Raw genomic sequence first — 23,904 nt, forward strand, 5'->3', positions numbered from 1 at the left:
AAAGAACAACGCCTCGGCCATTGAACATGCGCCCGCCGGGGCCGCCACTCTTTTGCTTCAGAGAAGAAACATCAAACCTACTACTCCAAGGCCCCAACACCAACACCGCCTGGGCACATATAAAAAGTACCACTGAAAAGTTCCCAGCCCTGATCCACCTACATACTCAGCACCATGTCATTTTCCAGCCTCGTACAAGATCTCTCCTTCAGAGACACTCCGCCCAGCAACGCAAGTGAACAGCGGCGGCAAGTGGCTCGGGGAGTCTCTTCCACCAGTAAGTTTCGAGTGTCCTCAAATCTCCTGGTAACATTGCTGACTCCATAGGCACTATCGACGATAGCAGGTCTCATATATCGCGGGCACGATCCTATGCCAGCACCTCCGCCACGAGCGTCAGCATTTCGGGTGATATTTCGAGTCAATTGCATGGCGGATATTCGCATCCATTGGCTCGATCATGGCAGGCTGAGAGGCAATTGACAAAGGTGAGCGCTACATTCATTGTACCAGCCTGGAAGAGGACTCAGGGAATATCTGAAGCTGGTTTCAGATCCGGCCAGTGGCTTGAATTTGGTGTCCGGCTACATCCGCTGCAATGCTCACTGTTCCAGCTTCTTCGGGCACATGGAAACTGACTTCGCCTAGTCTATGCTTATCTATCCCCTCTTTATTACCGATGATGACAATGAAGACACTCCAATCCCTTCTCTCCCGGGTCAAAACCGCCGCGGCATCAATAAAATTGTCCCATTCCTCGAACCTCTGGTCCGCAAAGGCCTTCGATCCGTCATACTCTTCGGTGTGCCTCTGGCGCCAAATGCCAAAGATGCCCTGGGAACCGCTGCCGATGATCCGAAAGGTCCCGTTATGGCTGGTATCCGCCTCATCAAACAGCGATTTCCACAACTATTTATTGTCGCAGACGTCTGTCTTTGCGAATATACCTCCCATGGCCACTGTGGCATTCTTCGAGACGATGGCAGCCTTAATAACGAGTTGTCCGTTGATCGCATTTCGGATGTCGCAATCGCATACGCTCACGCTGGAGCGCACTCAGTCGCTCCTTCGGATATGAATGATGGTCGAATCCGGGCGATTAAGCTGAAGCTGATAGAGGAGGGTATTGCCCACAGAGTGGTACTCATGTCATACGCAGCCAAATTCTCCGGCTGCTTATATGGCCCATTTCGTGATGCCGCAGGCTCAGTTCCTTCATTCGGAGACCGAAAGTGTTACCAATTGCCCCCTGGAGGACGAGGGCTTGCTCGCAGAGCAATTGAGAGAGATATTGGCGAAGGAGCGGATATAATCATGGTCAAGCCAGCCAGCCAATACCTTGATATCATCAGCGATGCAAAGGATATTGGAAAGAACATGCCCATTGCCGCATACCAAGTCAGTGGAGAATATGCCATGATTCATGCTGGTGCAAAGGCCGGTGTTTTTGATCTGAAGGCTATGGCTTTCGAAGCGACTGAAGGGATACTCAGGGCAGGAGCGACCATAGTAGTCAGCTACTTTACGCCAGATTTCCTAGACTGGCTGGAGTCGTAGGAGTGTCCGGCATTGCATTATGAAAAGTACCCTGGTTTTGTGGGCACTGGCGCTATGCGGTCTTTTGGAAAGTCAGGGAAATACGATAATGTTATAATACCACCGCCCTTCCTGCTATGAATTGTCTTTTATGAAGAGTGCCCAAGTTCCACAGGCAAATTGTAGATGTCAGTTTCTCGTCTTTGAGCAAAGCCCCGTTTTACATCTCCCATGCCAAGCCATTTTTCCGAAAGTACCGTGCAAATCCGGGGTAGCAGATCCAGCCGATCTACCTATCGGTCTATCGGCCGGTACCTCGGCCTTGGGGATCAAAGTAAATACAGCCTCGTGTGACCTCGGTGAAACATGGTAAGGCTTCGCTCTACGGAGCACCAACAACAGCAAGCACTACAAATAATAGATTCGACCTGTTGCCAATTGAACGTAGTCCAACAGGCAGCTTCTCAACATGAAGCGGCTCGCGACAGGCTTGCCAAAGCCTCACAGCAACACAAGGAAGTCATTCCTCGAAGAGTGTACGGGTAGCAGGAGTTTCTGCAGGAAACAACAATCGATATGTACGGCGGTACGGCAGCAAACACGGCAAGCGTCAAGTAAAGGTCCTCGACCGCGTACGGCGTTGTTCTTCCCAGGCAAGTATAAATGAAGATCGCAACGAGCAAAGCAAGTTACTGACTCCTCGTCCAGGCCAAGGAGTCCAGAAAGTGGGAATGCTCACACCATGGCTCGAAGCCTTCCCTGCCACAGCCAAACCCTTCATTGAAGAGGTCGATCATCTGCTGGGCTACAAGCTGTCCAAGATAATAGAGGAAGGACCTAATTCCACGCTCACGACAACGGAGAACGCGCAGCCGGCTATCATGTCCTCGTCTATCCTCATCCTACGGATCCTAGAACAAGAGTTTGATTTTAAGCCTGCGGAAAGGGTAAATGTCACACTAGGCCACTCGCTAGGGGAATTTGCAGCTCTGGTAGCAGGTGGCTTTGTATCCTTCGAGGATAGTCTATACCTGGTGCAGAAACGAGCAGAAGTCATGGCCGACTGCTCACGGCGGGCTTGCGCAGAACACGGCGGCGAATACGGCATGGTGGCCCTAGTCACCGAACCTGATCACCTCCTCGCTCTCATAGAAGCTATCCGCGAGTTCCTCGGCCACCATAGCGCCGGCTCAAAGTCAGAGAGCGCGGAGGACGTGCCGCCAATTCAACAAGTGCTTATTGCGAATATCAACAGCAAGAATCAGATCGTGCTGAGCGGGAATATTGAGAGGATCCGGACATTGTTGACGCATGTGAGGCAGTTTGCGGGCCATGATCCGAGGGCTGTACGACTGAAGAGTGATAGTCCATTTCATAGTCCTTTGATGAAGCCGGCGGCCACGGCTATGAAAAACTTGCTAGAGGGGAAGAGTAGAATGAAGGGGAGGGAAAGCGAGGATCTAGTGACGTTTCCCGGGCTCATGGAGTGTGTGAGTAATGTCAGTGCCAGGCCGTTTCAGAGTAAGGAGGATCTGAAGGATCTGTGGGCGAGGCAGTGTGTGGAGACGGTGAGGTGGTGGGACAGTATCAAATTTTTGGATCAGGAGCAGAACGTTAGGAGGTGGATTGGCATTGGACCTGGGAAGGTGGGTAGGAATCTCGTGGGCAAGGAGGTTGGTATCAAAGGGAAGGATCCGGTCAAAGGAGGCGGAGTTTGGGGAATCAGTGACCCGAAGGAGATCGAGGAGGTTCTGAGAGCTCTTGAGGAGACTGAGGTCTCGAGTGTTGATGATCAATAAACTTTTGGGTACGATGATGATGAAAGCATGGATCGCATGAACATGAGCCCGGTTTCTCTGGATTGATGTAGATATCAATATTGATATATCAGCTTTGGAAAATCCCCAAAGTGCTCATACAATTCTCGGACTTTGAATTTGCAGTTGTTCAAAATACATGGATTAAGTACCTGTCACAGCAAGGCTGCGCGCGATACGAGGCTGTCGGACATAGAATATTAAGGGTCCACATCAGCTCAGAGTCGACGACCCTCTCAACGATACCATCCTTCAAAATGGCAGCAATACCCTCAATAGCCTGTCTAGGCGTAATCGGTAAAAACGTACCGCCCCCTCCCCTTTCTTTCCCCTCCAAATCACCGCTAACTCTCCGTCTCCAGAACAACCCCCTCCACATCTCAATCTTCCCCTCGGCGCCGACCAACCTCCCGCTCCGCACCCCGCTCCAATACTCTCTCCTCCTCAGCAGCACTCTCGATATCTTCGAGGCGCGCTCCAAGATCAATACGAATTCCGGAGGCGGCCTGTCCGGGGACTTTGGGCTCCTGCACGCCGTGGACGAGCGGCTCGCGGCGTATGGGTTCGAGACGAACACCGGGGTGCGTTTCGTCGCGGTGGTGGATATGAGGGGGAGGGCTGTGGGAGCGGGAGCGGGTGCTGCCAATGCAGGCGCTGGGGCGAGAGATGGAGGTCATTTGGGAGGATTGGGGTTGAGGGAGGGGGAGATGAAGATGGTAGGTTTTTTTTTTTTTTTTTTTTTTTTTTTTTTTTTTATTGGGGGGGGGGGGTCTCCTTTTCTTTTTCTTCTACTTGTGCTCCTACTTCTACTGCTTTGCGCAATCGAGGTACGCTCTTAGAGGACGGGATGGCAGCAGAGGGGAAGGAGAGGACTGATGAGTGGGGTGTACAGGTTTTTAGAGCCATGCAGGCGGCGTACGTCCGGTTGCTGCAGAACCCGTTCTATGATCCTGATGAGCATAGCCCGCCGGCGGGGAAAGGAGGGAAAAAGATTACGAGTAGGAGGTTTGCTGAGGATTTGCGGAAGATTGGGGAGGGCTGGACACCGGGGACGGGCAATCAGTGATTTTTTTTTGTGGCCAGGGACCTCTGTAGTGTCGGGAGACGGAGGCATTGCTCGGCGTTGGGATTCATGGATGGAGTTTGGGGAATGTGCTTGATCTTCAGTTGATATCGGGTTGGTATTGACGAGAATTCTTTTCATGCATCGACGGATGCCATATTCAGAGTAGTCACTGGGTCTATCAGAGATGCTAGACTAGTAGGAGTTGCTTTCTCCAAGTTGCTATCAAGTTGCTACCAAGGTTTTCAATCTACTAATCGGACAATAATGCACAAATATTGTGCCCGAGTCCAGTCGGATATGGGGATCCAAGGTCTACCTGCCTCTCGTCTCTTTCCTTGAATATATACTTGTACTTATATAAATTTATCAGCTACCACCCTTCTTCTTCCTCTCCTCTAATCCCTCCACTCCCTGTCCCCAAGCTCCAGCTTTCTTCCCCCACTTCGTGATTCCCCAAGCATGCCACACCCCAAACTCCGGAGGCGGATCACGCTCTTCCCTGGGAGAACTGTTGGCAATCCGCTCTCTTTCTTCAAGTTCTTTCCCCTGCAAACCCGCTGGTCTGTCGAGAATAATTGACTCTCCCATCTTAACATCGCCTTTCACTAGCGAAGGGTCTGACGCAGAAACTGGATTCAATGCTGAACGTTCCCACCTTCGAACTTCAGTAGGCAAGGGTCTCCACCACCCAGGCTCAGATCTCGCATGCCATCTTGCGCCACACATCTCCCATAACCTGCTTCGAGCACGCTTATATGCAAACCTCTCGTCTTCTCCTGTAAATGAATTAGTCATACCAAAGTCGACTTTCCGTCCATGTTCGTTTGCTCTGCCAGACAGTGGACCGAAATCAGAGTCTTCATCAGGATCGTAGCCGGCTTTCGTGGTGTCTGTATAAGTAGAGACGTTGGGACGAAAAGGTGAGGTCTGGTCCTGGTAGATCTCGGAAAGTGTTTCTGGGTAAACGGCATCTCCACCGTCGTTATCTTCTCGATGGGCATTGGTAGGCGCGGGAATTTTTGTCTCCGGGAAGAACAGGTCGTCTGGACCGGCTTCGGCTCTGATGAGGAGTTTGCAGCGAGCTTCGTAGAGAGCATCCAGGAGTGTGATGAGGCGTCGGGCTTCATTCTTTTGCATCAAGGTCAAGATTGGGACATCGTCGAGAATAAATGTGTGAAATGTTGAGGCCATGGTAATGTAATCGGCTGGGCCGAACATACCTCCACAAAGTTCGGCAAAGGACCATCTCGTTACTCCATCAAGATATCGTGGAATGGGGACCTTGCGTCCGAACACTTGCAATGTCGTAGAGTTCCATGGTGTATTTTCCGGTATATCGAGCGGTAAGCTTGCTTTGATTGCGGCTTGCCATTGGGATTCCGAGTCCATGCCGTCCATGCCTGTCAGCAGATACTTCTTAGGCGTCACTCCCCTTTTCAGAATTGACTCATCAGCTTCCGAATCTACCTTTCCGCCAGCTGCCAAATTTCCCAGCCCAGGTGAAAGGTCTTTGTTCTTTGTAAAGCCGCCGATCATCTCTTGTCTCATGGTCTCAATAATCTCAGCGGCCTCTTCATCGGTCTCTTCCGTCTCTCTTCTCCTGTAATCTCGTCCGCCTTCCATATTCCAGATCTCACACCGGGCCTTTAAAACCTCTACGAAGCCACCATACTCATCGTTGGCAGGAAACATTGACATGTTGCCCCTACTTCCAAATCCAAAGAGTCCTCGAACGAGCCCACTTTTCGGTTGTGCAGCGAAATCTGTGCCACTTGCTTTGGCCAGCTCATCTGGCATCCGATTTGAAGTCGCTATGAGTACCCCTCCAAGCTGAAAAAAGGCGGTAAACAGGTTACTCAAAATCTTGCTGGCTGCCCTGTCAGGAAGTTGAAACTCATCCAGGAACAGTATGGGAGTCTTCTCAACCATATCTTTCGCTAGCCACACTAGGGAATGCTCTGCATCCGCACCTGAGTAACCTTTGGAGCGCGACTGTCGGAGCTGCTCCAACCTCGCCAGAGTCTCCAACATAAAAGTATTGAAATGCCACCGCCTCTTCTTTCTATTAGGAAGACTGTCGGCGAGGAGATCGATCAACATCGACTTTCCGGTTCCGACCTCTCCGTGAAGGAGCATTCCTTTCGGCGAATCGATGTTCATGGCCGCATCATGGCTCGTAAGAATCCTTGTCAGAGCAAGAGTATCTCTCTCGGGCTTTTGAGGAAACAAGTGAGCAAACAGAGGATTTCTTCGCAGAGGATGACCCGGTACTGCTACCGCATTGTCATCCTTGGGACTTGGAATGTCCTCAACTGCTTGAGTGACCGCTCGGAGACGAGCGCCATATTCAGCTTTTGGAGAGTAGTCCTTCAATCGAAGACTGAATAAGTAAATTATTAGCAACTTCGATCCGTGTTTAGAAATTGAGAAAGAAATATGGGAATATTTCGAAAAGCACAAGCATGGCATATACTAGCACTTACTATAGTTTTTGGAGTTCAAGTGCAAGTCGGTGTTGAGCAGGGTCCGGATCAATGATTCTTGTCGCCAACAATGACCGATACAAGACCAGTGGATTGGATATCGTCAGACTTGTACTTGCAGCGCTTGAAAGTTGAGGTGGCATTGTGGATAAAAAGTACCATACAGAAATCCTCGAATGGAATACGTCAACCTATGGACCGAGACGATAGTAGTACCATCACGTGACCATGTAGAATTTGAACTTCTTCCATGTAATTTTCTGTAAAAAATGAAGCCGCTCTTCACTTGATAAGTACGAATGATTCTGCGTAGGGTATCACTCTTTCTAATACCTTCGTAATTAAGCGCATCTAGGGGGAGGTTGAGGCAGATTCCCCCCGTGACCTCGAGACTACGAGCGAAAAAGGAAATGGGAAATAAAGAGACCGTGGAAGATGCCCCGGAAAGAATCTACGTGAAGTAAAGATGAATTCATAGAATCAGGGCGGATCAAGTATTACATTTCCGAAGGTTTCTAGAAGAGCGCCTGGAGACTTTCTGAGGTGTGAGGTTCTTGTCCATACCGCCTTGGGCACGCTAGCGAAACTGCCTCTCAAATTCACAACTTGTTTACGTTAACTTTCTTCACGCACCCGATTATGACAGGACCTCGATCATCAGATTAAATCAACCCACCGCACCCGGCGGCGCACGACCTGACGATAGAGTAACTCCTGCTCGATCAATCGAAGCTCATTTACGATGTTCTCTCCTCAGCCAAACGGGGCCCCGGCGACGTTGACGAGAACCACGAAACGGCGCCTCAGAGCAAATGGAGGCGACAGTATTAATGGACCGAAGACGAAGAAAGCGAGAATGACGGTCAGCGATGAAACCTTCATTCCTCCTGATCCCGCGCCAGAAATGGAAGAGACAAGAAACCACAAGGTCGCAGCACTTCCTCGACCGGACAATACAAGGGACTCAGCACCTGGCGCGCAACGGGACATGGCATTGAGAGGTGGGCGGCCTTTGCGGTCTACGGAACGAGTTAGTAAAGGAGATGGAACCAGTGTGCTTGTATGCTCTCTTTTCCTTACCCCAATGGGAAATAGCTAATGGTTGTCCGTAGACTACGAACGATACATATACCGTCAGCAGGCTTCCCGCCCTGCCAGATGTACTCAGACTGGATGCTACAGGTACGCGCATCTTGGAATACGAAGAGACCAAAGTCCAAGCTAATCATGTGGAATAGTTCATCAGCATGGATCATTCGACCCGGACACCGGTTACGCCCTAGCTCTCACACATACGCAAGCAATCGTCTGGCCCTACGCGGTCAACTCACAGTCCCCCGAAAGTCATGTATTTACTTTACCGCACCCTTCAAAGCATGTCACAGATCCGCTGCCCCTAGGATCCCTTGTTTCGCCTCCAGCTTCATCTACCGACCCCGGTCTGGTGGTAGTCATTCCTTCCAGCGGCAAGATTACATATTGGGAGTCTGCTGCTGCCGCTGCCACCTTGGACCTACGGATGAAGCGTAACGGTGTCGAATCATCAATCCCAGGGATGATTTCAGGAGAGATTGTCATCCAAATTGTCAACGCCGAATCAGCTGGCTTTTTGCTCGCGTTCAGTACTGGTAGGATTGCATACATGAGCGTCAGAGATGGGCAAGGGAGAGCAGCTATATCGGTCCAATTTCTTCGAAGTGGTAGCGGAATCCTCGGCGGTGGGTTATTTGGCAGCCTACGAAATGTTCTATCTAGCTCTGCTCTGCGGGGAGATATTGCCGCCGTCAGAGCTGCACGCCCCGAGAGAGTTGGGGAGCGAAGCGTCGTTCTGGCGACGACGAAGGGGAAAATACAGTCTTGGAATATACATCGAGGTGGCCACGCGACCGTCATTGGGGAAGCCGAAAGTAGGGAGGCGATCGTAACGTCGATCAAGGCTACCAGTCCGGCACTCAGTGATCTCCTTGTCGAATGTTTCGAAATCCATGACTTTACCTTTACGCCCAAGACAAACGCCGAATCGCAGCTGAGCGACCACACTGATGGCGTGGATCTTCTGGTGTTAGTGTCCATGGCGCAAAGAGATAGCTCACACTACTTTCTCGTAGAAGTTGTGCTGAAGCAGGATGGCTTGGTCGTTGCAAGCACCCGTCCTGTCACGTCTTATACAACCCCCGTTAGCCGATATGCAACCTCGAAACCTCGACTATTCTTGCCTTACCCGGCCATTATTGCATATGTCGTATTCGATCGTGCTATTGTTGTTATTTCAATGGCAAAGCAACCGGACTCCCCCGACTTGCAGCTTCGGTCGGAAAGTCATATCCAACCACCGTCTTTCGAGGATGTGATAGATTTTCGGCAAGAGATGAACGTCGAAATTGTCGGCTCTAATATGGAAGAGCTGCACCGACCATCAAATACCACCGACGATCTCAAGTCTCGTCGCCACAAAGTCAAAAACCCAGCAGCCATTCTTCTTGTTCGAGGTGGGGGCGTTCTGCGTGTCGCAGCTACCGACCTTGTCAAGCTGTCTTCGTCTGATGCGCAGCAAGTGACAGCTAAGAGCAAAATTGAACAGGCCGTGTTTTTCGGGAATCTAGAGCAGAACCCGTTAAGCTTCACGGCACGACCTGAGCTACAGTTTACATCAGAAGAAATTGGCGCAGCTGCTTTGGAGTTGAGCCAGCAGATTCTGAAGTCCGAATCTCCACATATCAAGGATAATCTAGCAGTCGATAAGAATCTCAAGCTTCGAACTACTTCTTTGCGAGACCTCGCGAAGTATGTCAAAGCCTGTGGAGCCTCTCTGGATAGGATCACGAAATGGAGGCTACTTTGGGATGCCGAAAAAATTGCCGCCGCAACAGTCATATGGAAACATTTCGATGCTTCCATCAGAGCTAAGCCGGAAGGCAAGAAGCGGGGCCTTATGAACGAGATCGTAGAGTATATCCATGAAAATTACAAGACCGAGCCCATAGAGGAAGCTGGTGAGCTTGATCGTGTCCGCCATTGGTTCATCAAAGACATATGGAATCTTGAGATGGCATTCCCATGGGCTTTCCAGGTCATGAAAATAACCTTTCAAGATGGCCAAAAAGACCATGCTTTTGTGATGAACATGGTCAGCGAAGCCAATGACATCCTCGTTGGCGGGCTTCAAGCTGCATTCGACTTTCGGGCCGATAATCTCGACCTGTACAGCCTTGGGAAGGAAAAGCTTGAGCACGGAATTTTGAAGGCGGGTTATGAGGAAATGCAGGACAGTATCTGGACCTCGACACATCTCATTGCGGAGAGTCTGAGAAAGCAAACGGAGCTTGCTGGAGTGCTTCTATCAGAGCTCTGGGATAGACCTGTTGTACCGGGGGGGCCAGATAACGACCTCCTAAAGAAAACCCGTGACGAGTTTCCAGCTCTACTTGATATCACCATTCGATCTAATCTCGAACGCGTGAGATGGGGCTCTTCACAGGAAGATAAAAAGTGGCAAGAGCAAGCGAATCAAACTATGATGGCGCTTCAATCCGAGATAGTGGGCAAGCAGATTGGAATCATGGCCGCCGACCTCGCACTAGCAGACGAGTCTATGGTTTTGGCTGAGAAGCATGAGCTTCTTAACGTTCTTGCGAAAGTGCTACATTACGAACTCATGTTTAGCCTGGGGAAGCTGCGCGAACCTGGTCTCGATGACGAAGAACTAAGTCATTGGAACAGTCGTTCAAGGTATCTCCAAAAGGGAGCCGAACGCTGGTTTTCTAGATTTGGTGGGAGATGGGCGGAGGCTTTGTTTGAGCATGAGATAAGCGTCGGATCGATGGCAGAATTGCTGGACAACTGGAAAGACCAACAGCATTACTTGACCACATTCCTCCGCAGCAAGCCAGAATATGCAAAGATATCTTGGATTAACGACATCACCAAGGAAGAAGATTTTGGGAATGCTTCGGCGACTCTCCTTGATCTTGGTCTCATTCGCGAATCGGAACAATGGAGCAAAAAAGTCGAGTTGAGTGTGGGCAAAATGGCATTCTTGGCAAGCCGGGCCCGTAGCCCTAAGGACAAGCCTTTGACACCCGACGAGAGTAAAATCAAGTTTGCTAAGGTTCATAATCAGCTCGGGCTGATCAAGATCCAAGAACAAGTCTACGAAGTAGTCCGTCCTTCCATTGAAATGGCCATCGACGAAAATGCAGAATTGCAACTAGCACTTGAATCCCACGGCAACAAGGCTTTGCGGGAGCAACCAGTGTTTACACGACTCCTGGCTGACAGTATGGAACTCCTTATCAAGCATGAGGCTATGGATGCCGCAAAGCTTATTGATCTTTTGACGCTCATTGGCGACCATCAAGCCGAAACTTACGCAGATGACATCTTCCAGACTCAGCGATTCTACTTTGCACTCCAAGCTTCCCGCTATGGGACCTCTAGTAAGGATGATCGACACCTTAAGCAACGAATTATTTGGAGACGTTGCATGCTGGCGGACAACTGGTCCCTGATCAACAACACAACTCAGAAGGATGACAAGCAAGTTCAGGACCTGGAATCTTCCACCATATTGTACCAGACATTCAAAGCTTGCTTCAAGAATCGTAAGTTCAACACTTGTAGCCCTTCCCTACGCCTTTTATTGACAGACTTCAGGTCTATTTGACAAAAACACAAACGTCAAGGCGATGAACCCTCGTGAAATCTTGGTAGCAGGCACTGAGGAGCTTGAGGATCGGTTCACCAGCAGTGATGCCAGCACCCAGGAAAGTATCCTCAAAGACATGCAACTGGAAGAAGACTTCCTGGAGCTGCTCATGGAGAAACACCGACTGGAGAAATGGTACGAAACTATCTACGACCGAGCAGAGCGGGAGTACGAGGAGGCGCTTGCGGATGAAACAGAAGATGGTAATAAGATGCAGGAAGCAGCCTTCATGCTTGACAGCAAGGAAAGAGAACTCAAGCGGAGAGAGGAGGAAAAATCCGATGGCTTGTTACACTCGAAGCCACGTTTCAAGCCCAAGACGAAGCTGAATGGGAGGAGTAGTACGAGGCAGGCAATCATGTACTGAAAGTCGGCGGTAGGAGATCACAGGGAAGCAAAATGGTGGCTTGGGCAATGTGTGACAAGTCAGTGTAGCAATCGATCTCTTTGATTGGAGAATTAGGATTCGAAAAATCCCAACGGAGCAAATCTTATATAAGCTGCACACACCCGCGTGCGGAATTGTTTCTATTTCTCTTTCTTCTTTCTTTCTTTCTTTCTTTCTTTCTTGATACTTTCAGTCGGCGAACTGGGACAACGAGCGCGGGCATATGGGAGCGAGCAGGGGAAACACGGACAGACACGCATTACTGTACATTAGAAGAGCGCCGACTGAATTTTGATCGTGCGAGGCCAGGCGAAGTAACTACTGCACAATGGAGAGTGATTGATTGGACTGGGCAGCTTCTCGACCGACGTTCACTCAACCTCTTTCTTACTATTTATTGACCTTCTTGCCCCTGACGGGAAATGATGATACCAAGGGCCGAGAATTTCCCATGCCTCTGACATTGTGGAGTTGTTTTTCCTATGCCTCAACCCTCTTTTTAAGTGGGCCGCCCAGCCAAATCCACCTGCTGCTTTATGCAAGAAAACTTTTCAGTAATGCCGCTTATATATTAGGTACTTTGTTCTTTTTTAAAGTTCTCGATTACAATTTTGAAGCTATTCACATTTATTAAAAAAAAAAAAAAATGGATACGTATGTGTTTTTAGTTACAGTTATCAGCAAAGGAATCAATTTTATACGCTATCCGCGCAACTAACGGTCTTGTGTGACGAACACGATTAAAGCATGTAGTATGTTTTTATTTATTATACCGATACCGTAGCTTCTTCAGTTCGAGGGTTGTAGTTGCAACGAGCGCGCCACTTGCATGTATCGTCAAAGTAGCATACGTATTTTACATAAGTCTTCTCGCTACTCGAACACTTAGGCTCCTATCGCCCGTGGATAGCCTGATTGAGTGTTGCGTTTTGAAAAGGTTTTAGATTGTGAAATACATCGCTTTATTAGATTGAAATAAGTTTCTTTTAAGAAGCTTTAAGAAATAGATTTGTATCTATATCAGAATCAAGGATACCGAGGCCGAGGTCGTGGAACGTAGCGTCTGAAGATTTTAATAGAGCATCTAAAACAGCGTCGGTAGTAGGGATTTCCGCTATTGTAGCTAAACAAATCGCGATATTAATACTATAGTTGCAATCGTATAGAATTCGAGTGTAGGCGGCATTTGCTGAAAAGTTTCTTGCATAAAGCAGCGCGTAGATTTAGCCAGGCGGGCCTACTCCAAAAGTGGGTTGAGGCATGGGAAAAACCAAATCTACAATGTTCGAGACATGGGAAATAATCGACCGATACCAAGTGGGAGGGACGCAAAGCAAATGAAAGTGGGCCAGAACCTTGTGGGGGTCTCATCTCTTGGTCCGAGCCCAAGAGACCGCTGCTGTAGGTGCATCATAGACACGGCTTTTTTCAGCGATAAGGAGGTGGCTTCCAGGTCCTGAAGCGCTGGGACGAGCGAACGAGCGAGCGCTTTTGCTTTCCTTTGCCTTGCTTTGCTTTGCTTTGCTCTCCTTTTTCTGTCTGACCGCTGTGGTTCTCGTTCTTCTCGACCTCGGTTCTGGAGAATCGAGTACAAAGAGGAGGGTGTGTTAAGGCATGGTGTAATATGGAATGGGGCAGGGAAACATGTGTGTTTGGTCCAGAAGTAGTCATTCGTTCCTACTTTTTCTCTCCCTCTTTTTCTCTTCTCATTTTCTCCTCTTGATACTTAAGTAGGTATGCTTGGGCTGGTCAAAGCGGCAGTCTGGGGTTTGGGTTTGGCTGATTGATTGATGAGGATGAGGATGAGGATGAGGATGAGGATCATATGAGGATGGGTGGTCCTGCAGTGACAACAACGCCTACTACTACTATTGCAGCTGCAGCTGCAGCAGTATGCATGCAAGCTGAGTTCCTGCATCCGGTTGGTGTTTTCGTCTGCTACCTACTTGGTATTTGCTGTGTGCTGTGCTTCGATATGCCGTGCTGTGCTGGTCGGAGTGAGACGTGGTCGAGCATTTTTGTTGAGGAGCTCGAGGTCGGTCTCTGTTGGAGCGCTTTTCCCCTAGATAGGTAGATGGATGGAAGGATGACGGATGGGCTCTAATAGCCCCGGGTTGTCCATGACTGGCTCATGAATGATCATTCCTGCCATAGGTACACTACTAACTATATTGACTATTACATACTTATGAGCTGCGACGGGATCGCTAAGGCCAACAACAAATAACAGAGCGGAAACCCCCTTCGCTAATTTTTGTTGTTGTCGTCGTCGAGATCCCGGCAGGTCGTTTTAGCCTCGGCACGCTCCTCTCTTGTCTCTTGCCCTGAGATGGAGGAGTTTCGAATCCCTAGTGCCTAGAGAGTGAGTGCGCTGTTGCCGTACTTACGGTAACAGTACTCTTTCACTGACCTGCGTCTTCTTGACCAGCGGGTACTCTATTACTAGACAGGAGCACCCGTGGAGTTGTCCTGGTGGGAAGGGGTGTCTTAGGTAGAGCCAACGCCAGCTTTGCCTTGCTTTGCTTTGCTTTGCTTATGCTGCTGTCATTAGGTCTTCCGAGCACACGAAGCCATGTACGGTATCTTGGGTGGGCTTCTCCTCGAAGGCTTCGTCGGAGCTGGATAGAGGAGAGTCGAGCGCATCTGAATAGCATCTTATCAGCTGTATTTCATTCCACGGGCATGCCTTGTTGACCTTGTGGCAGATTCGCTCTCTCTCGAAGTCGTCGTTAACTCTGGCTCTGCTCCGTGCATACTCACCGCATATCGCTGATACGCTCGGTTTGACTTGACTTGAATTGATTTGATTTTCGACTTGACTCGACTCGACGTACATAGTACGGTGTACGGTTGCCCATATGCGCACGGCGGCAAGGATCCTAAGTAGGGCGGGCCGCATACCACATCACGATTTGCTTGGCCCGAATTCTGCCTCAGTCACATTGGTGCCTCTATTTCGTACAGTAATTTCTATCCCCCTGCTGCTCCATCGACTGTGAATATCCGTGCCTACCCACGGGCCAATTCAGTTTTTCACGCTGAATTCATTTGACCTGTGTGCAGAAAACCACCCCCCTTCCGACTCTTCTTTACATCTCTCCTTCACGACAAGAATCATTTGGGACTTACTTACAATAGATGTCGCGGCATCTCTAAGCCTCAACCCTGCTGCGCCCGCCTTTTCGAGAGGACTGCCTCCCCTGCTGCATCTCTGGATGGAGAGCGTGTGTCGCTTGTAAGTCCGTTCTACGTTCTAGATGCTGCACCTACTAGCTTTCGACGACCGCTCCTCTCTCCACCTCTCTTCTTTTCCCCCTTCGACAACCACAACCTCCATCAACACGGCCAATCGTTGTGGGAGAGGAGAGGGCCGCCATCGCCGGGACTTATCATTTGGAGAGTGTCGCAAGCTGATAACTTCTCTACTCCTCTCAGTCATCATCGCCCGCGTTGTTTACAGAGCCTCGCGTTTCTCGAAAACAGGCTCTCAGATATCTTCTTATCTTCGACACTCCTTCCCACGCAGGGTTCGATCCTAAACTCCTAGTTATTCGAAATGGCTTCCTCATCTTCCAACGTAGTCGGGGTCCATTACCGTGTCGGCAAGAAGATCGGAGAGGGTTCGTTCGGTGTTATCTTCGAGGGGACCAACCTGTTGAACAATCAACAAGTCGCTATCAAATTTGTACGTGAGGTTCTCTGCACATCTGCAGCCTCCAACAACTTCTGCATTCACATCCAAGACGATCTGATAGATTAAGGAGACCATATCAGCTAATATCGCGGCCTCGTAGGAACCTCGAAAGAGCGATGCACCGCAATTGCGAGACGAGTATCGTACATACAAAATTCTTGTCGGCTGCCGTGAGTACCCAGCATGCGATACTGGATATGCACAGCACTGATACAAACTAGCCGGGATCCCTAATGTCTATTACTTTGGTCAAGAAGGCCTGCACAACATTCTTGTCATTGATCTCCTCGGACCATCTTTGGAGGATCTCTTCGACCACTGCAATAGAAGGTTCTCGACAAAGACCGTTGTTATGGTAGCGAAGCAAATGGTAATGTTCCTGATCGTTCCGAGTGTTGCTTGCTAACCATTTCAGCTCTCACGAGTCCAAACAATCCACGAGAAGAACCTCATTTACCGCGATATCAAGCCCGACAACTTCCTCATTGGCCGCCCAGGGTCGAAAACCGCGAATGTGATTCATGTTGTTGATTTTGGAATGGCAAAGCAATACCGAGACCCCAAGACGAAACAGCACATTCCTTACAGGGAGCGAAAGTCACTATCAGGTACTGCGAGATATATGAGTATCAATACTCATTTGGGCCGAGAACAATCACGAAGAGATGACCTGGAGGCACTGGGACACGTCTTTATGTACTTTCTGAGAGGAGGATTGCCTTGGCAGGGACTGAAGGCTGCCACTAACAAGCAAAAGTACGAGAAGATTGGGGAGAAAAAGCAGACAACTGCTATCAAGGATCTCTGTGACGGCTTCCCTGAAGAATTCAACAAGTACCTGAGCTACGTTCGCAACCTCGGATTCGAAGACGTTCCTGACTACGACTACCTTCGTGATCTATTCACCCAAGCACTGAAGAACACTGGAGATGTGGAGGATGGAGAGTACGACTGGATGAAGATCAACAATGGAAAAGGCTGGGAAGCTATGAAGCAGCACCCTTCGCAACATATGCTACACCAACCCAACGTGGCCCCCGGGGCATCAAACAGAGAGCTGCATGGAACCACTCGAGGAGGAAATAATACGCCAGGTCATCTCACTGCCGCCCGTTTAAATGCCGCGCAACCCCCGCCACCTTCCCCAATCAAACCGGGAATGGGCAAGACGCGCGATCGACCAAACGCCCCAGGCGGACTGGTCCCAAAACGCAGCAGCGGAGCGGCGGGGAACCTCCAAGACGGCGCTACTCCCGCAGGCTCAACCCAGGCGCAATTCCAGAACAGCTCGAACAACCTCCCCCAGAGGATGTCGACTCAGCCAAACATGAGCGCTCAACCCCAGAACGGAAGAAGCCCAGAACCTCAGCCAACAGGCTTCCAGAAGCTGATGAAAGCTCTGTGCTGCGGTTAGTCTAGTCTTGAGGTTATTGGAGAAGACGAACTAAATGACTTGCCAGGATGAATATCTCCCCTTGATCACTCGGGTTTCTTCTTCATAAGATTTCCTGCTCAACTCGCTTGCCATTCCCGAGGGCGTTCATGACTAAACTCAACTTCGAACCACCACTTTCTAATCAGACCATGTAACCTTCTACAAGCGAACAGAGGCTTGCAATCCTGCCCTTCTACTCTGCTCTTAGCAGTTCACGACTCTCGCTGTTTGTTGCATGCAAGTCCGCTTCCCGCCTTTTGCGAGCGTCTCGCATACACTCACCCCCGTCATAAACTCCTCCGCCCGGCGCATGGCTCGTGTCAGAGTTACCTGCGTGACTTAATATTTTGTTTTTTCCGTTTCCTCGTCAAGCAACAGCACAGCATCGCGTTTCCTTACGGCTCTGTCTCAAACTAAAAGACTCATCAAGTCTCGGGTCGCTCGACAGCGATTTGCGATGTATCTATCACTTTCCATTTCAGGAGCGAAGCAACGGCGAATGGGCGTGAACTAGATGCATTGGGCTTGGTATTTACCGGGCTCGCAGTTCCACGAATGGAGTAAAAGATTTCGAAAATTATCGTGACCTCTCGTCGTCCTGGGCTTTGATCTCGTTTTTCATGTGAAGTCGTCAACTTTTCTCGTACTCATTGTGTGATGGTTTGATGATGCGCCTAATAAATCATCGGGTAGTCAAGAACTTCGTCCTTTCCGTGCTCCCTAGGTTCTACTTTACACAAATCTCACAATCCGACGACCTATCTAGCCAATTCCCGCAAGTGAGAAGACTTCTATGTTAACTTCTGCTTAATGAAGAAAGCCCTGAGATGGGATAATTGCCATGCACAAGTAATACCCAATAGGACCAGTTGAACCAGTGTCCATCTAACTACCCTAGCATTTGTCGACTCGGATTGATCTCTGAACTCAGCCTCTCGTTCCTATAGAAAAATTAGCATCTATCCTTATCCATTCCTAGGTAAAAAAATCCATTTCGGTATCGGAGACCTACCCGCTGGAATACCTGCTCCCTCCTGATATCCTGCAGTCGGCCGTTCAGATCCTTGACCCGCTTGACGATGTCCTCAATCTTGCCCTTATCCGTGCTCTCGATCTGGCTCGTCGCTCCGATGGCCAAATCGAGGGTGAGGCGGACGCCACCAAGGGGCGTGGCGTTCGAGAGCCAGCCGCCGGTCCTGGTGGTGGAGGAAGGCGTGAAGCAGATCTTGTGGTCGCCCGAGTCGGCAGCGCTGAAGGTGAAGCGGCCGGTGTGCGCGCCCTTCTGGTTGACGACCCGGTGGTCGTTATCGAATACCTCCTATTGTAACTATCAGCCCGTATTCCGTTCAGATCCAAAGAATGCTAGGCTCTGCAAAGGCAGCGCTGGAATTTTGAATTGGGACATGGGCAGGACATACATCAACGGTAATCAGGATGTTGAGCCCGTCGTGCTTTGTCCACGTTTTCGCGGTCTCGTCAAACTCCTCTGCATCGAAGTGTCCTACTACCAGCGTATCCTTCGGCAGCTCCTCGAAGAAGCATTTGGGAGCTGTGCCGTCAATGTAGAAGTATAGGGATTGGACCGGGACAAGCAGCGCGCTCAGCGAGAGGAGGGGGATGATGGAACGCATTGCTGCTGGACTACAGTTCGAGAATTGTGTTCGTGGATTGAGACGTTGAGTTGTAGTTAGGATGTTCGCGCGGGCTGCTTCACTTCGCCCTTCGCTGCTTCAACCGGGCCACGTTCGCGACTTTCAACGACCCCTGCCGGAATTCAGCTTCAGTTATCACGTGCCGATTGCACATAGTGTGGAGTACAGATTCCGACGCGTACCCTTCCGGTATATCTGATCATCGACGTGTTGCAACGACTCCCCGTTATTGAGGAACCCCTTCGGACGGAAGTTCTACGCTTAATTTACACTGCTCTAGGAAAATGACTTCCCATGATGTCCGCGATATGCTGGATCTGCCCGGCGAGGCAGGCCCCCGGCCTGGAAAGAGACAGAAGGTTTCCGCCCCGCGACCTGTTCTGAAGGGCCTTGCACGCGAAGTCCAGGAACTAGGAGGCGACAACCCCATTTCCATTGTGCCCGAGATCACATCGTTCAAGAAGAAGCGATTCGGAAGCCGGAAGCCAGCCGCCAAGTGGGATCTGAGGCCGTTCAAAAACTCGGCCAGGAACGGGGAACAATTGGTTTTGCGCCATTGGAGGAGGAGGGAGGATGGAAATGCTGAGGGGATCGAGGATTCGGCGTTTGCAAAGTTCAATGTCAAGGTTGATACGCCTCAGTATACGGACGAGCAGTACAACGAGAAGCTGCGTAGTGAGGATTGGACGAAGGACGAGACGGACTATCTGCTTGCTTTGGTACAGGAATATGATTTGAGATGGCCGGTAATATGGGATCGATACGATTACCAGCCTCCAGCGCCCCAACCGGGAGCTAGTTCTGCAGATGTTGCGATGGTGCCGCTTGGCCGGGTCAGAACCATGGAGGACATGAAGAAGAGATATTACGTTGTGGGGGCGACAATGATGGAGATCAACACTTCACCGCCGAATATGAATAATGCCGAACATGAACTGCTCATACTCATGAAGAACTTCGATCCAGTCAAGGAGGCAAATCGTAAACGGTTTGCTGAGACCGCGTTCAAACGGACAAACGAAGAAGCCAAGGAAGAAGAGAGCCTATTGCTAGAGCTCAAGCGAATCCTGGCCCGGACTGAAAAACTGAGCGACGAAAGAAAGGAGCTATACCATCTGTTGGAGGCACCCCCCAGCACCGGCAATGCCTCTGTGAGCACCGCAATTTATAGTTCCAGTCAAGGCCTAGGGCAACTATTCCAACAGCTCATGGCCATCGACAAGTCAAAGAAGTCGAGACTAAAGTCTATTGGAGAATCTGCTGGCGCCAGTCCAGCACCAGGCCCAAGTGGCGTGAACCAGCAGGCTACCTCTGACCGCAGAGAGTCCAGCGTTCGCGAATCCGTCTCTGGCCCCAGTGGAGGCGGCGCCCCCAGCAATAAGAAAGCGCCGCCGCAAAATCAGCAACCGGAGCGTCGTCAACTGTCTCCTGAAGAAGAAGCCATGTACGGCGTGAGGCGCTTCGATCGTATCACGACCAGTGGGCCCAATTTCCGCAGCGAGCGAATCAAGAAACCCATCGCCAACAAATCGACGATACAGCAAACGAAGATTGCTAACGTTCTGGCTGAGCTTGGACTCACGACAACGCTGTTCATGCCGACTGCTGAGGTGGGCGAGGCTTTCGACAGCCTGCTAAGCGGCGTCAATCAGCTGCTGGAGCAGAAGAAGCTTATGGATAAGTTGCAGGGGGAGCTGAACACGGCATTGAACGTCAAGGCGGAGCGGGAGAGGAGGGAGCGTGCTGCGAGGGCTGATGTGGAGAATTCTGAAGGTGGAGGAACAGGGGAACAGGGGGCCGTGAAGGTTGAGCCAGACAGAGAGAAGAGCGCTGCCCCGAGTCTGAAGGGCACAAGCGCGAGTACGAATCAGCATAAGAGAAGCGCAAGTGTTTTGAGCACAGCGAGCGACAAGGACTCGAAGCGGCAGAGGAAGTAGGGGGTGTGGTATTATGTCTGGGAATCAGTCGTATGATTAGCGGGTGTACAGTATAAATGGTAACGATGATGGCTTCTTCTTGCTTCCTAGCACATTTTTACCACTATACGTTCTCCCGATTCTACTTTCCGTTCAACCTCTCTGTCTTTTGCGTGATCGTGCACTCATTCGAGATGGCTTATCGAGATCTGATGAAATCTTACAGTAGTATTCAACTCGGAGCAAAGCAACGGGTTCGCTAGCCGATGGACAAGATTTGCATCTCCGAATTTGAATAAACCTTAGTGCCTGTCTGCCTCATTTATCCCGGAGGGTTAAACTTATCTTGATAAGAAGAGGGTATGTAGTACGCTGTAGAGATGATCTTTGTAAGGGGAATGAATGTTGTAATGAGTGGGCTTGGCAGCTGCGATAGGTCTTGGCGAGACCGTCCGCCATTATCAGGCGAAGGCGACGATGAGCAAGGCAAGTACTCCACGTTCATGCACTCAATTGCAGACTTAGAAATATGGCGGCAGTACTTCGAAGCGAGAGGAAGCCGAGAGACTTAAGTAGGTAGCATAAATATGTTCTTTGCCTCTTTCGAATTCTATCACGGAACCGAGAAGAAAACATGCCCGGAATTTAGACACGACCCGTGTTCAAACTTCTAAGATTAAAGAGTCGGATGCAGAAAGTTCGCATCTTGTCAATATACTGTAGAAAACTCGGCAGATCCTCGATGTATGTCGTGAGCTGGTGCTGTGGCTTGTTGCTGCTGTCAAGTTGTATATCGTTGCCGAGTCCCGTAAGTCGTGAGTGTATACACCATTACTCCGTGGCTGCTATTTCCCAGGCATTACTGCTGTTTCCAATGATTACGGCTCTTTGCATTGGAATAACGGTATCCCCAACGCACGCGTACCCTCTTCAATAGGAGGCCACTCGGTAGTCATCATACTGTTCTGAGCAAAGCGGATGTGCGTAGGTTGCAGATGAAGCTTGATCTCTTCCAGCGGAAATTTAAGCTTCTTGCTGACTCTGTTGACCGCTTAGAGTTTCAAGCTCTTCTGGGTGCTTTACTGGTTGTGATACCTTGCGTTGTCTGTCTTGCCGAAGAGGGAATCCAGGATGGGGCTTACACTCAAGAGATCCTGGTCCAACGACCTAAAGCTACGTAGTACGTTAGCTGTTTACGTTGGAAAAGCTTTCCATCCTAGGTAAGGATGTAGAGACTGCCCAGGCCTAACACTCGACCTATGACCTCGAAGACAGGAGAGTTTCCTATATCATGATGGACTGTGGAAAAAACCAAGGAGACCACTTGCCGTCAGTCGTAGTCGAGATGCAGGCCATGGATAAGGACATCGCTGATCGAAACACATGGCAACCTATAATTGCTGAACAAGCGATCGAATCAACTTCCAAGAAGGTTACGCAGTGCCTCACTCAGGAGGAATTCTTTCTCGACTCTGCATACGAGGTTTGACAGCGAGACACTTCACGACAGTGGGAGTATACATGAAGTTGTACATCTCTAAAAGCCCCAGCCTATTCCAGCGCTTTCTGAAGTTTTTAGGTAGATCGATATAAGTCAATTTACGGGACGTGCAAAACCCGAACGTCGCTCTGGCCATCAGCATCAAGATGACTACGGGTGCGAACCACGCATAAGCCGACGCTTGACGACAGGCACTAGCTCTCTGTCCAGTCTGAAATTCATGCGTCTGCCATTTTATGCAATACTTTAGATATACTGCGGTCCCCAAAGGCGAGATAACAGATGTTGACTTGCAGCAGATCTCGGATTTGGGAAGCCAGGCTTCACTCATGACCACTTGGGTCCCTCCTCCGCGATTCCGAATAACGAACTAACTGTACAAGCCAAATGCCATAAGACAACGGCCCCTCTCAGATCATGTAGTGCAAGTCATTGCAGTAGTAATATTGCTTCCCCGAAAGGTACTCATCCAGCCTCTCTTGGGCGTGTGTGCCAAGAAAGGCATCCTTCTATTTCACCCCCCTCGCAGAGTCAAAGACCTCAAGTCTCATCTGTAACCAGCTAGTTGTGGCTTATTGAGTCCGCTCTAGCAGAAATCGAGAAATTACGATGTATCTCGTTATTGTCAATGTAGTATGTACTGTCGATCTCATTTTTACCTTGCTCTCTCGCTATCCATGTGGAAACAAGTAGACGGTTCATTGCAGTAATATGAAGCGTTGGAATGGTCAGCGCTTATTGACCTGTCACCTCTTGTCTCTCCATGAAAGAATTCGGAGCAGTCTCCGGACTGCTGGCCTTTTGGTAAAAGCACTGATTGGTTGCTACTTTATACGACATCGTTAGATTTCCGTGCCAACCAGTACGATTGCGTCAGAGAAGGACGTGGAACTCACAAAAGGGAAATCGTGTGGCGGTTACTTGTTGGCGGTAATCTCCCACTAGGATGCGAAAAATGATGCTATTGTCAAGAAATACAGATGGAGTACCTATCTACTGATTAATCTGCTAGCAAGAAACAGACTTTACCTATGTCATCAGCGCTATGAAACCGTTTCTTTCAACGAAGAGAGAATACACTCTAAATTAGAGTCGGAAGAAAATCCAATCGCAGAAACAAACAAGAACTGTTCGGCAGATCTTTGGGTTTAGACTCTCCAGTTACCTCTTTCGGAGACATATGATACCAGATCTGAAAGAGTCGGGGAACACCAACCCATTTCGACTGTTCAACATCCAACGAAACAAGTTCCAGGAGATCGAAGGAAGTATGAGTATTGCGTAGCTACTCTTCGGCGTCCTGCTTCTCATCTCAAACCTTCTGCTGCCTATGAACCAGCCCCCTAGGTAGTCGTCGATCATGGCCCAGCTTGCCATAATTTAGCCCTGTATCAATGGCAGAAAGCACAGCACGATCCGAAAACGACAACAGCAACCAATCTTGACAACACCCATCTTGTTATCGCGGTAGGAGCCTCGCTGCGGATTTGCATGATTGACAGCAGTAGTGGTCACATTTCTTTGATAATCATTTAGGATATCTGTAAACGGATCGTCGATTTGATTGCTAGTTTGCGATTTAGCCTTCCTCGCGGCGAGCCGTACCGTTTCAACATCTCTGTATGAATCAGTAAGTTGACTATACGATGATTGAGGGTCGTAATCCCCAGGATGCGTGGACTCTTAGAGACTACGATAAGACAAGTAAAGA

At 49.7% G+C, this 23,904-nt stretch overlaps 9 protein-coding genes across 9 annotated transcripts; 6 read left to right on the top strand and 3 right to left on the bottom strand.

Annotated features, from left to right (window-relative positions):
- Nucleotides 1–174: 174 nt before the first annotated feature.
- Nucleotides 175–1,557, top strand: L3040_001300 (uncharacterized protein; the record flags this gene model as incomplete). Its single annotated transcript, XM_007292855.2, has 3 exons — nt 175–277; nt 328–488; nt 649–1,557. 3 exons carry the CDS (start codon nt 175–177, stop codon nt 1,555–1,557), a joined length of 1,173 nt encoding a protein of 390 aa, XP_007292917.1.
- A 448-nt stretch (nt 1,558–2,005) lies between these two features.
- Nucleotides 2,006–3,335, top strand: L3040_001301 (uncharacterized protein; the record flags this gene model as incomplete). Its single annotated transcript, XM_066156699.1, has 2 exons — nt 2,006–2,189; nt 2,245–3,335. 2 exons carry the CDS (start codon nt 2,006–2,008, stop codon nt 3,333–3,335), a joined length of 1,275 nt encoding a protein of 424 aa, XP_066012727.1.
- A 275-nt stretch (nt 3,336–3,610) lies between these two features.
- L3040_001302 (uncharacterized protein) lies at nt 3,611–4,419 on the top strand (the record flags this gene model as incomplete). The annotated part of the gene is made up of 3 exons (XM_007292857.2): nt 3,611–3,658; nt 3,716–4,069; nt 4,246–4,419. 3 exons carry the CDS (start codon nt 3,611–3,613, stop codon nt 4,417–4,419), a joined length of 576 nt encoding a protein of 191 aa, XP_007292919.1.
- Nucleotides 4,420–4,785: 366 nt separating this feature from the next.
- L3040_001303 (uncharacterized protein) lies at nt 4,786–7,045 on the bottom strand (the record flags this gene model as incomplete). The annotated part of the gene is made up of 2 exons (XM_007292858.2): nt 4,786–6,799; nt 6,903–7,045. 2 exons carry the CDS (start codon nt 7,043–7,045, stop codon nt 4,786–4,788), a joined length of 2,157 nt encoding a protein of 718 aa, XP_007292920.2.
- A 599-nt stretch (nt 7,046–7,644) lies between these two features.
- On the top strand, nt 7,645–11,974 carry L3040_001304 (uncharacterized protein; the record flags this gene model as incomplete). The annotated part of the gene is made up of 4 exons (XM_007292859.2): nt 7,645–7,962; nt 8,015–8,084; nt 8,141–11,503; nt 11,556–11,974. The coding sequence occupies 4 exons, from the start codon at nt 7,645–7,647 to the stop codon at nt 11,972–11,974; spliced, it is 4,170 nt and encodes a 1,389-aa protein (XP_007292921.2).
- Nucleotides 11,975–14,242: 2,268 nt separating this feature from the next.
- L3040_001305 (uncharacterized protein) lies at nt 14,243–14,749 on the bottom strand (the record flags this gene model as incomplete). The annotated part of the gene is made up of 3 exons (XM_066156701.1): nt 14,243–14,343; nt 14,406–14,638; nt 14,691–14,749. 3 exons carry the CDS (start codon nt 14,747–14,749, stop codon nt 14,243–14,245), a joined length of 393 nt encoding a protein of 130 aa, XP_066012728.1.
- Nucleotides 14,750–15,210: 461 nt separating this feature from the next.
- Nucleotides 15,211–17,154, top strand: L3040_001306 (uncharacterized protein; the record flags this gene model as incomplete). The annotated part of the gene is made up of 7 exons (XM_007292860.2): nt 15,211–15,230; nt 15,431–15,522; nt 15,577–15,680; nt 15,790–15,859; nt 15,911–16,059; nt 16,105–17,098; nt 17,150–17,154. 7 exons carry the CDS (start codon nt 15,211–15,213, stop codon nt 17,152–17,154), a joined length of 1,434 nt encoding a protein of 477 aa, XP_007292922.2.
- Nucleotides 17,155–17,915: 761 nt separating this feature from the next.
- L3040_001307 (uncharacterized protein) lies at nt 17,916–18,755 on the bottom strand (the record flags this gene model as incomplete). The annotated part of the gene is made up of 3 exons (XM_007292861.2): nt 17,916–18,065; nt 18,137–18,442; nt 18,543–18,755. 3 exons carry the CDS (start codon nt 18,753–18,755, stop codon nt 17,916–17,918), a joined length of 669 nt encoding a protein of 222 aa, XP_007292923.1.
- A 305-nt stretch (nt 18,756–19,060) lies between these two features.
- On the top strand, nt 19,061–20,713 carry L3040_001308 (uncharacterized protein; the record flags this gene model as incomplete). Its single annotated transcript, XM_007292862.2, has 1 exon — nt 19,061–20,713. The coding sequence occupies one exon, from the start codon at nt 19,061–19,063 to the stop codon at nt 20,711–20,713; it is 1,653 nt and encodes a 550-aa protein (XP_007292924.1).
- Between the last annotated feature and the right edge of the window lie 3,191 nt (nt 20,714–23,904).

Source organism: Drepanopeziza brunnea (genome assembly GCF_022702325.1).
Source record: "Drepanopeziza brunnea f. sp. 'multigermtubi' strain 214-2 chromosome Unknown ctg2, whole genome shotgun sequence".
NCBI lineage: Eukaryota > Fungi > Ascomycota > Leotiomycetes > Helotiales > Drepanopezizaceae > Drepanopeziza > Drepanopeziza brunnea.